Raw genomic sequence first — 15,220 nt, 5'->3', positions numbered from 1 at the left:
CCTCTACCACCTAGCTCAGCCTCTACCACCTAGCTCAGCCTCTACCACCTAGCTCAGCCTCTACCACCTAGCTCAGCCTCTACCACCTAGCTCAGCCTCTACCACCTAGCTCAGCCTCTACCACCTAGCTCAGCCTCTACCACCTAGCTCAGCCTCTACCACCTAGCTCAGCCTCTAGCTCAGCCTCTACCACCTAGCTCAGCCTCTACCACCTAGCTCAGCCTCTACCACCTAGCTCAGCCTCTACCACCTAGCTCAGCCTCTAGCTCAGCCTCTACCACCTAGCTCAGCCTCTACCACCTAGCTCAGCCTCTAGCTCAGCCTCTAGCTCAGCCTCTACCACCTAGCTCAGCCTCTACCACCTAGCTCAGCCTCTACCCCCTAGCTCAGCCTCTACCACCTAGCTCAGCCTCTACCACCTAGCTCAGCCTCTAGCTCAGCCTCTAGCTCAGCCTCTACCACCTAGCTCAGCCTCTACCACCTAGCTCAGCCTCTACCACCTAGCTCAGCCTCTACCACCTAGCTCAGCCTCTAGCTCAGCCTCTACCACCTAGCTCAGCCTCTACCACCTAGCTCAGCCTCTACCACCTAGCTCAGCCTCTACCACCTAGCTCAGCCTCTACCACCTAGCTCAGCCTCTACCACCTAGCTCAGCCTCTACCACCTAGCTCAGCCTCTACCACCTAGCTCAGCCTCTACCACCTAGCTCAGCCTCTACCACCTAGCTCAGCCTCTACCACCTAGCTCAGCCTCTACCACCTAGCTCAGCCTCTACCACCTAGCTCAGCCTCTACCACCTAGCTCAGCCTCTACCACCTAGCTCAGCCTCTACCACCTAGCTCAGCCTCTACCACCTAGCTCAGCCTCTACCACCTAGCTCAGCCTCTACCACCTAGCTCAGCCTCTACCACCTAGCTCAGCCTCTACCAATTAGCTCAGCCTCTACCACCTAGCTCAGCCTCTACCACCTAGCTCAGCCTCTACCACCTAGCTCAGCCTCTACCACCTAGCTCAGCCTCTACCACCTAGCTCAGCCTCTAGCACCTAGCTCAGCCTCTACCACCTAGCTCAGCCTCTACCACCTAGCTCAGCCTCTACCACCTAGCTCAGCCTCTACCACCTAGCTCAGCCTCTACCACCTAGCTCAGCCTCTAGCTCAGCCTCTACCACCTAGCTCAGCCTCTACCACCTAGCTCAGCCTCTACCACCTAGCTCAGCCTCTACCACCTAGCTCAGCCTCTACCACCTAGCTCAGCCTCTAGCTCAGCCTCTACCACCTAGATCAGCCTCTACCACCTAGCTCAGCCTCTACCACCTAGCTCAGCCTCTACCACCTAGCTCAGCCTCTAGCTCAGCCTCTACCACCTAGCTCAGCCTCTACCACCTAGCTCAGCCTCTACCACCTAGCTCAGCCTCTACCACCTAGCTCAGCCTCTACCACCTAGCTCAGCCTCTACCACCTAGCTCAGCCTCTACCACCTAGCTCAGCCTCTAGCTCAGCCTCTAGCTCAGCCTCTACCACCTAGCTCAGCCTCTACCACCTAGCTCAGCCTCTACCACCTAGCTCAGCCTCTAGCTCAGCCTCTACCACCTAGCTCAGCCTCTACCACCTAGCTCAGCCTCTACCACCTAGCTCAGCCTCTACCACCTAGCTCAGCCTCTAGCTCAGCCTCTAGCTCAGCCTCTACCACCTAGCTCAGCCTCTACCACCTAGCTCAGCCTCTAGCTCAGCCTCTAGCTCAGCCTCTACCACCTAGCTCAGCCTCTACCACCTAGCTCAGCCTCTACCACCTAGCTCAGCCTCTACCACCTAGCTCAGCCTCTACCACCTAGCTCAGCCTCTACCACCTAGCTCAGCCTCTACCACCTAGCTCAGCCTCTAGCTCAGCCTCTACCACCTAGCTCAGCCTCTACCACCTAGCTCAGCCTCTACCACCTAGCTCAGCCTCTAGCTCAGCCTCTACCACCTAGCTCAGCCTCTACCACCTAGCTCAGCCTCTACCACCTAGCTCAGCCTCTAGCTCAGCCTCTACCACCTAGCTCAGCCTCTACCACCTAGCTCAGCCTCTACCACCTAGCTCAGCCTCTACCACCTGGCTCAGCCTCTACCACCTAGCTCAGCCTCTACCACCTAGCTCAGCCTCTACCACCTAGCTCAGCCTCTAGCTCAGCCTCTACCACCTAGCTCAGCCTCTACCACCTAGCTCAGCCTCTACCACCTAGCTCAGCCTCTACCACCTAGCTCAGCCTCTACCACCTAGCTCAGCCTCTAGCTCAGCCTCTACCACCTAGCTCAGCCTCTACCACCTAGCTCAGCCTCTACCACCTAGCTCAGCCTCTAGCTCAGCCTCTACCACCTAGCTCAGCCTCTAGCTCAGCCTCTACCACCTAGCTCAGCCTCTACCACCTAGCTCAGCCTCTAGCTCAGCCTCTAGCTCAGCCTCTACCACCTAGCTCAGCCTCTACCACCTAGCTCAGCCTCTACCACCTAGCTCAGCCTCTACCACCTAGCTCAGCCTCTACCACCTAGCTCAGCCTCTAGCTCAGCCTCTAGCTCAGCCTCTACCACCTAGCTCAGCCTCTACCACCTAGCTCAGCCTCTACCACCTAGCTCAGCCTCTACCACCTAGCTCAGCCTCTAGCTCAGCCTCTACCACCTAGCTCAGCCTCTACCACCTAGCTCAGCCTCTACCACCTAGCTCAGCCTCTACCACCTAGCTCAGCCTCTACCACCTAGCTCAGCCTCTACCACCTAGCTCAGCCTCTACCACCTAGCTCAGCCTCTACCACCTAGCTCAGCCTCTAGCACCTAGCTCAGCCTCAACCACCTAGCTCAGCCTCTACCACCTAGCTCAGCCTCTACCACCTAGCTCAGCCTCTACCACCTAGCTCAGCCTCTACCACCTAGCTCAGCCTCTACCACCTAGCTCAGCCTCTACCACCTAGCTCAGCCTCTACCACCTAGCTCAGCCTCTACCACCTAGCTCAGCCTCTACCACCTAGCTCAGCCTCTACCACCTAGCTCAGCCTCTACCACCTAGCTCAGCCTCTACCACCTAGCTCAGCCTCTACCACCTAGCTCAGCCTCTACCACCTAGCTCAGCCTCTACCACCTAGCTCAGCCTCTACCACCTAGCTCAGCCTCTACCACCTAGCTCAGCCTCTACCACCTAGCTCAGCCTCTACCACCTAGCTCAGCCTCTAGCTCAGCCTCTACCACCTAGCTCAGCCTCTACCACCTAGCTCAGCCTCTACCACCTAGCTCAGCCTCTACCACCTAGCTCAGCCTCTAGCTCAGCCTCTACCACCTAGCTCAGCCTCTACCACCTAGCTCAGCCTCTAGCTCAGCCTCTAGCTCAGCCTCTACCACCTAGCTCAGCCTCTACCACCTAGCTCAGCCTCTACCCCCTAGCTCAGCCTCTACCACCTAGCTCAGCCTCTACCACCTAGCTCAGCCTCTAGCTCAGCCTCTAGCTCAGCCTCTACCACCTAGCTCAGCCTCTACCACCTAGCTCAGCCTCTACCACCTAGCTCAGCCTCTACCACCTAGCTCAGCCTCTAGCTCAGCCTCTACCACCTAGCTCAGCCTCTACCACCTAGCTCAGCCTCTACCACCTAGCTCAGCCTCTACCACCTAGCTCAGCCTCTACCACCTAGCTCAGCCTCTACCACCTAGCTCAGCCTCTACCACCTAGCTCAGCCTCTACCACCTAGCTCAGCCTCTACCACCTAGCTCAGCCTCTACCACCTAGCTCAGCCTCTACCACCTAGCTCAGCCTCTACCACCTAGCTCAGCCTCTACCACCTAGCTCAGCCTCTACCACCTAGCTCAGCCTCTACCACCTAGCTCAGCCTCTACCACCTAGCTCAGCCTCTACCACCTAGCTCAGCCTCTACCACCTAGCTCAGCCTCTACCACCTAGCTCAGCCTCTACCACCTAGCTCAGCCTCTACCAATTAGCTCAGCCTCTACCACCTAGCTCAGCCTCTACCACCTAGCTCAGCCTCTACCACCTAGCTCAGCCTCTACCACCTAGCTCAGCCTCTACCACCTAGCTCAGCCTCTAGCACCTAGCTCAGCCTCTACCACCTAGCTCAGCCTCTACCACCTAGCTCAGCCTCTACCACCTAGCTCAGCCTCTACCACCTAGCTCAGCCTCTACCACCTAGCTCAGCCTCTAGCTCAGCCTCTACCACCTAGCTCAGCCTCTACCACCTAGCTCAGCCTCTACCACCTAGCTCAGCCTCTACCACCTAGCTCAGCCTCTACCACCTAGCTCAGCCTCTAGCTCAGCCTCTACCACCTAGATCAGCCTCTACCACCTAGCTCAGCCTCTACCACCTAGCTCAGCCTCTACCACCTAGCTCAGCCTCTAGCTCAGCCTCTACCACCTAGCTCAGCCTCTACCACCTAGCTCAGCCTCTACCACCTAGCTCAGCCTCTACCACCTAGCTCAGCCTCTACCACCTAGCTCAGCCTCTACCACCTAGCTCAGCCTCTACCACCTAGCTCAGCCTCTAGCTCAGCCTCTAGCTCAGCCTCTACCACCTAGCTCAGCCTCTACCACCTAGCTCAGCCTCTACCACCTAGCTCAGCCTCTAGCTCAGCCTCTACCACCTAGCTCAGCCTCTACCACCTAGCTCAGCCTCTACCACCTAGCTCAGCCTCTACCACCTAGCTCAGCCTCTAGCTCAGCCTCTAGCTCAGCCTCTACCACCTAGCTCAGCCTCTACCACCTAGCTCAGCCTCTAGCTCAGCCTCTAGCTCAGCCTCTACCACCTAGCTCAGCCTCTACCACCTAGCTCAGCCTCTACCACCTAGCTCAGCCTCTACCACCTAGCTCAGCCTCTACCACCTAGCTCAGCCTCTACCACCTAGCTCAGCCTCTACCACCTAGCTCAGCCTCTAGCTCAGCCTCTACCACCTAGCTCAGCCTCTACCACCTAGCTCAGCCTCTACCACCTAGCTCAGCCTCTAGCTCAGCCTCTACCACCTAGCTCAGCCTCTACCACCTAGCTCAGCCTCTACCACCTAGCTCAGCCTCTAGCTCAGCCTCTACCACCTAGCTCAGCCTCTACCACCTAGCTCAGCCTCTACCACCTAGCTCAGCCTCTACCACCTGGCTCAGCCTCTACCACCTAGCTCAGCCTCTACCACCTAGCTCAGCCTCTACCACCTAGCTCAGCCTCTAGCTCAGCCTCTACCACCTAGCTCAGCCTCTACCACCTAGCTCAGCCTCTACCACCTAGCTCAGCCTCTACCACCTAGCTCAGCCTCTACCACCTAGCTCAGCCTCTAGCTCAGCCTCTACCACCTAGCTCAGCCTCTACCACCTAGCTCAGCCTCTACCACCTAGCTCAGCCTCTAGCTCAGCCTCTAGCTCAGCCTCTACCACCTAGCTCAGCCTCTACCACCTAGCTCAGCCTCTACCACCTAGCTCAGCCTCTACCACCTAGCTCAGCCTCTACCACCTAGCTCAGCCTCTACCACCTAGCTCAGCCTCTACCACCTAGCTCAGCCTCTACCACCTAGCTCAGCCTCTACCACCTAGCTCAGCCTCTACCACCTAGCTCAGCCTCTACCACCTAGCTCAGCCTCTACCACCTAGCTCAGCCTCTACCACCTAGCTCAGCCTCTACCACCTAGCTCAGCCTCTACCACCTAGCTCAGCCTCTACCACCTAGCTCAGCCTCTACCACCTAGCTCAGCCTCTACCACCTAGCTCAGCCTCTAGCTCAGCCTCTACCACCTAGCTCAGCCTCTACCACCTAGCTCAGCCTCTACCACCTAGCTCAGCCTCTACCACCTAGCTCAGCCTCTACCACCTAGCTCAGCCTCTACCACCTAGCTCAGCCTCTACCACCTAGCTCAGCCTCTAGCTCAGCCTCTAGCTCAGCCTCTACCACCTAGCTCAGCCTCTACCACCTAGCTCAGCCTCTACCACCTAGCTCAGCCTCTACCACCTAGCTCAGCCTCTACCACCTAGCTCAGCCTCTAGCTCAGCCTCTACCACCTAGCTCAGCCTCTACCACCTAGCTCAGCCTCTAGCTCAGCCTCTAGCTCAGCCTCTACCACCTAGCTCAGCCTCTACCACCTAGCTCAGCCTCTACCACCTAGCTCAGCCTCTACCACCTAGCTCAGCCTCTACCACCTAGCTCAGCCTCTACCACCTAGCTCAGCCTCTACCACCTAGCTCAGCCTCTACCACCTAGCTCAGCCTCTAGCTCAGCCTCTACCACCTAGCTCAGCCTCTACCACCTAGCTCAGCCTCTACCACCTAGCTCAGCCTCTACCACCTAGCTCAGCCTCTACCACCTAGCTCAGCCTCTACCACCTAGCTCAGCCTCTACCACCTAGCTCAGCCTCTAGCTCAGCCTCTAGCTCAGCCTCTACCACCTAGCTCAGCCTCTACCACCTAGCTCAGCCTCTACCACCTAGCTCAGCCTCTACCACCTAGCTCAGCCTCTAGCTCAGCCTCTAGCTCAGCCTCTACCACCTAGCTCAGCCTCTACCACCTAGCTCAGCCTCTACCACCTAGCTCAGCCTCTACCACCTAGCTCAGCCTCTACCACCTAGCTCAGCCTCTAGCTCAGCCTCTACCACCTAGCTCAGCCTCTACCACCTAGCTCAGCCTCTAGCTCAGCCTCTAGCTCAGCCTCTACCACCTAGCTCAGCCTCTACCACCTAGCTCAGCCTCTACCCCCTAGCTCAGCCTCTACCACCTAGCTCAGCCTCTACCACCTAGCTCAGCCTCTAGCTCAGCCTCTAGCTCAGCCTCTACCACCTAGCTCAGCCTCTACCACCTAGCTCAGCCTCTACCACCTAGCTCAGCCTCTACCACCTAGCTCAGCCTCTACCACCTAGCTCAGCCTCTACCACCTAGCTCAGCCTCTACCACCTAGCTCAGCCTCTACCACCTAGCTCAGCCTCTACCACCTAGCTCAGCCTCTACCACCTAGCTCAGCCTCTACCACCTAGCTCAGCCTCTACCACCTAGCTCAGCCTCTACCACCTAGCTCAGCCTCTACCACCTAGCTCAGCCTCTAGCACCTAGCTCAGCCTCTACCACCTAGCTCAGCCTCTACCACCTAGCTCAGCCTCTACCACCTAGCTCAGCCTCTACCACCTAGCTCAGCCTCTACCACCTAGCTCAGCCTCTACCACCTAGCTCAGCCTCTACCACCTAGCTCAGCCTCTACCACCTAGCTCAGCCTCTACCACCTAGCTCAGCCTCTACCACCTAGCTCAGCCTCTACCACCTAGCTCAGCCTCTACCACCTAGCTCAGCCTCTACCAATTAGCTCAGCCTCTACCACCTAGCTTGAAACCTTCAAAACTTAAACGTCATTTAAGATGAGTAATTTCAAACACACCATAAAAGAAACAGAGTTCTTTCTTCGGCATGAAGCTAGTTGCAAACGTCAGAGACTTGATCGGACAGAAAGTTTTCACCAAGAAAACACGGCATTAGTGCAAGCATCATATGAAGTTGCATTAGAATTTGCAAAGAAAAAAAAACCTCTCAAACAATAGGAGAAAATCTCATAAAACCCAGTACGTTAAGTATAGTAAAGATGTAACAATGTTTGTCTAATAATACAATTCAGCAGCTTGTAACAGATATATCAGTTTATGTTAAAGAACACATTTTTAAATCAATCAAGCTTTCACCATTTTTTGGTTTTTAAATTTTACTTCATTTTGTGTCTACATACCTTTGCGAGATTTTTAACACTCCTCCAATTAAGAACAAAACAAAGAAATAAATGAAATGTTGAGAATGACATAAGGTTGGCATTAGCAAATGTTGAGACTAGTAAATAGCATATTGTAATTTCACAGTAAATAGCATATTGTAATTTCACAGTAAATAGCAAGTAATTTCACAGTAAATAGCATATTGTAATTTCACAGTAAATAGCATGTAATTTCACAGTAAATAGCATATTGTAATTTCACAGTAAATAGCATGTAATTTCACAGTACATAGCATGTAATTTCACAGTAAATAGCATGTAATTTCACAGTAAATAGCATGTAATTTCACAGTAAATAGCATGTAATTTCACAGTAAATAGCATATTGTAATTTCACAGTAAATAGCATATTGTAATTTCACAGTAAATAGCAAGTAATTTCACAGTAAATAGCATATTGTAATTTCACAGTAAATAGCATGTAATTTCACAGTACATAGCATATTGTAATTTCACAGTAAATAGCATGTAATTTCACAGTACATAGCATGTAATTTCACAGTACATAGCAAGTAATTTCACAGTAAATAGCATGTAATTTCACAGTAAATAGCATGTAATTTCACAGTAAATAGCATGTAATTTCACAGTAAATAGCATGTAATTTCACAGTAAATAGCATGCAATTTCACAGTAAATAGCAAGTAATTTCACAGTAAATATCATGTAATTTCACAGTAAATAGCATGTAATTTCACATTAAATAGCATGTAATTTCACAGTAAATAGCATGTAATTTCACAGTAAATAGCATGTAATTTCACAGTAAATAGCATGTAATTTCACTCACCGTATTAAAACATTTATCTACTAGAAAATGTTGTTTTAGTGCTTATTTATTTCCTTACATGGCCTGTATTCAGGATTTGTGCATTGAATGTGTACCTGGCCTATAATTAAGATGTGTACATTGAATGTGTACCTGGCCTATAATTAAGATGTGTACATGAATTTCAGATGGCTTACTGTGTCTGGATTGATAAGTCAGCAATTTCTATGGGCTGAAGAAAAAAGGTTGGTTTTTTTAGTACCATTTTCTTCTTCTTTGTTCTTAATTGTAAAGTTTTAATGTGATTTCCTCAAACACAGCAATGTGTTTGACTGGTTGCTTTGTTTGACCAACTGTCTGGTTGCTTTGTTTGACCATTTGACCAACTGTCTGGTTGCTTTGTTTGACCAACTGTCTGGTTGCTTTGTTTGACCAACTGTCTGGTTGCTTTGTTTGACCAACTGTCTGGTTGCTTTGTTTGACCAACTGTCTGGTGACTTTGTTTGACCATTTGACCAACTGTCTGATTGCTTTGTTTGACCAACTGTCTGGTTGCTTTGTTTGACCATTTGACCAACTGTCTGGTTGCTTTGTTTGACCATTTGACCAACTGTCTGGTTGCTTTGTTTGACCAACTGTCTGGTTGCTTTGTTTGACCAACTGTCTGGTTGCTTTGTTTGACCAACTGTCTGGTGACTTTGTTTGACCATTTGACCAACTGTCTGATTGCTTTGTTTGACCAACTGTCTGGTTGCTTTGTTTGACCATTTGACCAACTGTCTGGTTGCTTTGTTTGACCATTTGACCAACTGTCTGGTTGCTTTGTTTGACCATTTGACCAACTGTCTGGTTGCTTTGTTTGACCAACTGTCTGGTTGCTTTGTTTGACCAACTGTCTGGTTGCTTTGTTTGACCAACTGTCTGGTTGCTTTGTTTGACCAACTGTCTGGTTGCTTTGTTTGACCAACTGTCTGGTTGCTTTGTTTGACCATTTGACCAACTGTCTGGTTGCTTTGTTTGACCATTTGACCAACTGTCTGGTTGCTTTGTTTGACCAACTGTCTGGTTGCTTTGTTTGACCAACTGTCTGGTTGCTTTGTTTGACCAACTGTCTGGTTGCTTTGTTTGACCAACTGTCTGGTTGCTTTGTTTGACCAACTGTCTGGTTGCTTTGTTTGACCATTTGACCAACTGTCTGGTTGCTTTGTTTGACCATTTGACCAACTGTCTGGTTGCTTTGTTTGACCAACTGTCTGGTTGCTTTGTTTGACCAACTGTCTGGTTGCTTTGTTTGACCAACTGTCTGGTGACTTTGTTTGACCATTTGACCAACTGTCTGATTGCTTTGTTTGACCAACTGTCTGGTTGCTTTGTTTGACCATTTGACCAACTGTCTGGTTGCTTTGTTTGACCATTTGACCAACTGTCTGGTTGCTTTGTTTGACCAACTGTCTGGTTGCTTTGTTTGACCAACTGTCTGGTTGCTTTGTTTGACCAACTGTCTGGTTGCTTTGTTTGACCAACTGTCTGGTTGCTTTGTTTGACCAACTGTCTGGTTGCTTTGTTTGACCAACTGTCTGGTTGCTTTGTTTGACCACCAGATTCACACCACGCAGGAGCCTGTACATCCCCCCTGTCCGTGTGCTGGAAGAGCTGGTATTCACCAGCTACACATCAAGGTTCTACACACACGACACACTTGTCTTACACTACATGCCAGAGACTTTCGCCCACAGACAGGCCAGGCTCAGGAGAAGTAAACATTTGGCCACACACTCCCCCACCAAGGTAAATATTTGGCCACACACTCCCCCACCAAGGTAAACATTTGGCCACACACTCCCCCACACGGTCAACATTTGTCCACACACTCCCCCACACGGTCAACATTTGTCCACACACTCCCCCACCAAGGTAAACATTTGTCCACACACTCCCCCACACGGTCAACATTTGTCCACACACTCCCCCACCACAGTCAACATTTGTCCACACACTCCCCCACACGGTCAACATTTGTCCACACACTCCCCCACCAAGGTAAACATTTGTCCACACACTCCCCCACACGGTCAACATTTGTCCACACACTCCCCCACCACGGTCAACATTTGTCCACACACTCCCCCACCAAGGTAAACATTTGGCCACACACTCCCCCACACGGTCAACATTTGTCCACACACTCCCCCACCAAGGTAAACATTTGTCCACACACTCCCCCACACGGTCAACATTTGTCCACACACTCCCCCACCAAGGTAAACATTTGGCCACACACTCCCCCACCAAGGTAAACATTTGGCCACACACTCCCCCACACGGTCAACATTTGTCCACACACTCCCCCACACGGTAAACATTTGGCCACACACTCTCCCACCAAGGTAAACATTTGGCCACACACTCCCCCACACGGTCAACATTTGTCCACACACTCCCCCACACGGTAAACATTTGGCCACACACTCTCCCACCAAGGTAAACCTTTGTCCCCACACTCCCCCACCAAGGTCAACATTTGTTCCCACACTCCCCCCCACACAGAGGTCAACATTTGTCCACACACTCCCCCACGCGGTCAACATTCTAACACCACCTGAAACATTTTCTCCTCAGGCAGCAGGAGGCCTTGATGAGATTTACCAGCACAAATACAGGTCACCCCGAGCTCTCCAATGTGTCCAGATTGACTTGCCAGCATTCTTCTTAGTTCTCTTACCAAAGGTAGCTGTATACAAGTCTCTTGTCTTCTTAGTTCTCTTAGTCTCTTGTCTTCTTAGTTCTCTTACCAATGGTAGCTGTATACAAGTCTCTTGTCTTCTTAGTTCTCTTACCAAAGGTAGCTGTATACAAGTCTCTTGTCTTCTTAGTTCTCTTACCAAAGGTAGCTGTATACAAGTCTCTTGTCTTCTTAGTTCTCTTACCAAAGGTAGCTGTATACAAGTCTCTTGTCTTCTTAGTTCTCTTACCAAAGGTAGCTGTATACAAGTCTCTTGTCTTCTTAGTTCTCTTACCAAAGGTAGCTGTATACAAGTCTCTTGTCTTCTTAGTTCTCTTACCAAAGGTAGCTGTATACAAGTCTCTTGTCTTCTTAGTTCTCTTACCAAAGGTAGCTGTATACAAGTCTCTTGTCTTCTTAGTTCTCTTACCAAAGGTAGCTGTATACAAGTCTCTTGTCTTCTTAGTTCTCTTACCAAAGGTAGCTGCCTAGATCTATACAAGTTCTCTTGTCTTCTTAGTTCTCTTACCAAAGGTAGCTGCCTAGATCTATACAAGTTCTCTTGTCTTCTTAGTTCTCTTACCAAAGGTAGCTGCCTAGATCTATACAAGTCTCTTGTCTTCTTAGTTCTCTTACCAAAGGTAGCTGTATACAAGTCTCTTGTCTTCTTAGTTCTCTTACCAAAGGTAGCTGTATACAAGTCTCTTGTCTTCTTAGTTCTCTTACCAAAGGTAGCTGTATACAAGTCTCTTGTCTTCTTAGTTCTCTTACCAAAGGTAGCTGTATACAAGTCTCTTGTCTTCTTAGTTCTCTTACCAAAGGTAGCTGTATACAAGTCTCTTGTCTTCTTAGTTCTCTTACCAAAGGTAGCTGCCTAGATCTATACAAGTTCTCTTGTCTTCTTAGTTCTCTTACCAAAGGTAGCTGCCTAGATCTATACAAGTTCTCTTGTCTTCTTAGTTCTCTTACCAAAGGTAGCTGCCTAGATCTATACAAGTCTCTTGTCTTCTTAGTTCTCTTACCAAAGGTAGCTGTATACAAGTCTCTTGTCTTCTTAGTTCTCTTACCAAAGGTAGCTGTATACAAGTCTCTTGTCTTCTTAGTTCTCTTACCAAAGGTAGCTGTATACAAGTCTCTTGTCTTCTTAGTTCTCTTACCAAAGGTAGCTGTATACAAGTCTCTTGTCTTCTTAGTTCTCTTACCAAAGGTAGCTGCCTAGATCTATACAAGTTCTCTTGTCTTCTTAGTTCTCTTACCAAAGGTAGCTGCCTAGATCTATACAAGTTCTCTTGTCTTCTTAGTTCTCTTACCAAAGGTAGCTGCCTAGATCTATACAAGTCTCTTGTCTTCTTAGTTCTCTTAGTCTCTTGTCTTCTTAGTTCTCTTAGTCTCTTGTCTTCTTAGTTCTCTTACCAAAGGTAGCTGCCTAGATCTATACAAGTATCTTGTCTTCTTAGTTCTCTTAGTCTCTTGTCTTCTTAGTTCTCTTAGTCTCTTGTCTTCTTAGTTCTCTTAGTCTCTTGTCTTCTTAGTTCTCTTACCAAAGGTAGCTGCCTAGATCTATACAAGTCTCTTGTCTTCTTAGTTCTCTTAGTCTCTTGTCTTCTTAGTTCTCTTAGTCTCTTGTCTTCTTAGTTCTCTTACCAAAGGTAGCTGCCTAGATCTATACAAGTCTCTTGTCTTCTTACTTCTGTTAGTCTCTTGTCTTCTTAGTTCTCTTACCAGAGGTAGCTGCCTAGATCTATACAAGTCTCAGTCATTGAAATGGCTAAAAGTATAGCTGAATGATTGAAACAGCTAAAAGTATAGCTGAATGATTGAAACAGCTAAAAGTAGAGCTGAATAATTGAAACAGCTAAAAGTATAGCTGAATGATTGAAACAGCTAAAAGTATAGCTGAATGATTGAAACAGCTAAAAGTATAGCTGAATGATTGAAACAGCTAAAAGTATAGCTGAATGATTGCTTGGCTCACTTGTCAGGTGACATGTCCAGGAGCTGTGCAGTATTCTGTTGACCGCAGCGCTGAGTGGAGCAGGCAGGGGGCCGGGGCCCGTCTAATGGCTTTGGCTGCTCCAGAATGTTTGGTCAAACCTCATTTTGGTTGGACTCCTGTACAAATACCAGGTTAGTGATGTAATTGTTTGGTCAAACCTCATTTTGGTTGGACTCCTGTACAAATACCAGGTTAGAGAAAGCTTGGTTTATACGTCATGTCCCCTGTACGTCCTCTACTCCTGTATGTGGTGTGTTCCAGACAAAGAATCTTTGGTGACTGACGCAGGCAAGCTCTATGTTCTGGACTCACTGCTCCAAAGGTTGAAAGGAGAGGACCACAGAGTCCTCATCTACTCTCAAATGACCAGAATGATTGATTTACTCGAGGTAAAGGGCTCATCCATTAAATACTAAATTGTTTAAAATTATTTTTTCTACACATTATTAGCCAGGTCTTCCTGCTGGGTTTAGTCAGGTCTTCCTGCTGGGTTTAGTCAGGTCTTCCTGTTGGGTTTAGTCAGGTCTTCCTGTTGGGTTTAGTCAGGTCTTCCTGCTGGGTTTAGCCAGGTCTTCCTGCTGGGTTTAGTCAGGTCTTCCTGTTGGGTTTAGTCAGGTCTTCCTGCTGGGTTGGGTTTAGTCAGGTCTTCCTGCTGGGTTGGGTTTAGTCAGGTCTTCCTGCTGGGTTGGGTTTAGTCAGGTCTTCCTGCTTGGTTTAGTCAGGTCTTCCTGCTGGGTTTAGTCAGGTCTTCCTGCTGGGTTTAGTCAGGTCTTCCTGCTGGGTTGGGTTTAGTCAGGTCTTCCTGCTGGGTTTAGTCAGGTCTTCCTGCTGGGTTTAGTCAGGTCTTCCTGCTTGGTTTAGTCAGGTCTTCCTGCTGGGTTTAGTCAGGTCTTCCTGCTGGGTTGGGTTTAGTCAGGTCTTCCTGCTGGGTTTAGTCAGGTCTTCCTTCTGGGTTGGGTTTAGTCAGGTCTTCCTGCTGGGTTTAGTCAGGTCTTCCTGCTGGGTTTAGCCAGGTCTTCCTGCTGGGTTTAGCCAGGTCTTCCTGCTGGGTTTAGTCAGGTCTTCCTGCTGGGTTTAGTCAGGTCTTCCTGCTGGGTTTAGTCAGGTCTTCCTGCTGGGTTGGGTTTAGTCAGGTCTTCCTGTTGGGTTTAGTCAGGTCTTCCTGTTGGGTTTAGTCAGGTCTTCCTGCTGGGTTTAGTCAGGTCTTCCTGTTGGGTTTAGTCAGGTCTTCCTGTTGGGTTTAGTCAGGTCTTCCTGCTGGGTTTAGTCAGGTCTTCCTGCTGGGTTGGGTTTAGTCAGGTCTTCCTGCTGGGTTGGGTTTAGTCAGGTCTTCCTGCTGGGTTTAGTCAGGTCTTCCTGCTGGGTTTAGTCAGGTCTTCCTGCTGGGTTTAGTCAGGTCTTCCTGTTGGGTTTAGTCAGGTCTTCCTGCTGGGTTTAGTCAGGTCTTCCTGCTGGGTTTAGTCAGGTCTTCCTGCTGGGTTGGGTTTAGTCAGGTCTTCCTGCTGGGTTTAGTCAGGTCTTCCTGCTGGGTTTAGTCAGGTCTTCCTGCTGGGTTTAGTCAGGTCTTCCTGCTGGGTTTAGTCAGGTCTTCCTGCTGGGTTGGGTTTAGTTAGGTCTTCCTGCTGGGTTTAGTCAGGTCTTCCTGCTGGGTTTAGTCAGGTCTTCCTGCTGGGTTTAGTCAGGTCTTCCTGCTGGGTTGGGTTTAGTCAGGTCTTCCTGCTGGGTTTAGTCAGGTCTTCCTGCTGGGTTGGGTTTAGTCAGGTCTTCCTGCTGGGTTGGGTTTACCCAGGTCTTCCTGCTGGGTTGGGTTTACCCAGGTCTTCCTGCTGGGTTTAGTCAGGTCTTCCTGCTGGGTTTAGTCAGGTCTTCCTGCTGGGTTTAGTCAGGTCTTCCTGTTGGGTTTAGTCAGGTCTTCCTCTTGGGTTTAGTCAGGTCTTCCTGTTGGGTTTAGTCAGGTCTTCCTGCTGGGTTTAGT

General features: G+C 49.8%; 1 protein-coding gene across 6 annotated transcripts in view; it reads left to right on the top strand.

Annotated features, from left to right (window-relative positions):
* The window catches only part of LOC131935696 (chromatin-remodeling ATPase INO80), a 94,889-nt gene that overhangs the window by 62,352 nt on the left and 17,317 nt on the right, over positions 1-15,220 (top strand). For all 6 annotated transcript variants that reach the window (XM_059292232.1, XM_059292233.1, XM_059292231.1 and 3 more), the window contains exons 24-28: positions 8,716-8,772; positions 10,129-10,315; positions 11,147-11,254; positions 13,232-13,376; positions 13,507-13,634. In XM_059292232.1, coding sequence (XP_059148215.1) covers positions 8,716-8,772; positions 10,129-10,315; positions 11,147-11,254; positions 13,232-13,376; positions 13,507-13,634 — 625 coding nt within the window. The remainder of the gene's footprint in view (positions 1-8,715; positions 8,773-10,128; positions 10,316-11,146; positions 11,255-13,231; positions 13,377-13,506; positions 13,635-15,220) is intronic.

Source organism: Physella acuta, unplaced genomic scaffold, assembly GCF_028476545.2.
Source record: "Physella acuta isolate Inbredline_101_S28 unplaced genomic scaffold, ASM2847654v3 ptg000155l, whole genome shotgun sequence".
Classification (NCBI taxonomy): domain Eukaryota; kingdom Metazoa; phylum Mollusca; class Gastropoda; family Physidae; genus Physella; species Physella acuta.
The sequence above is the reverse complement of the archived record's forward strand: the minus strand, read 5'-3'. Positions and strand labels throughout refer to the sequence as shown.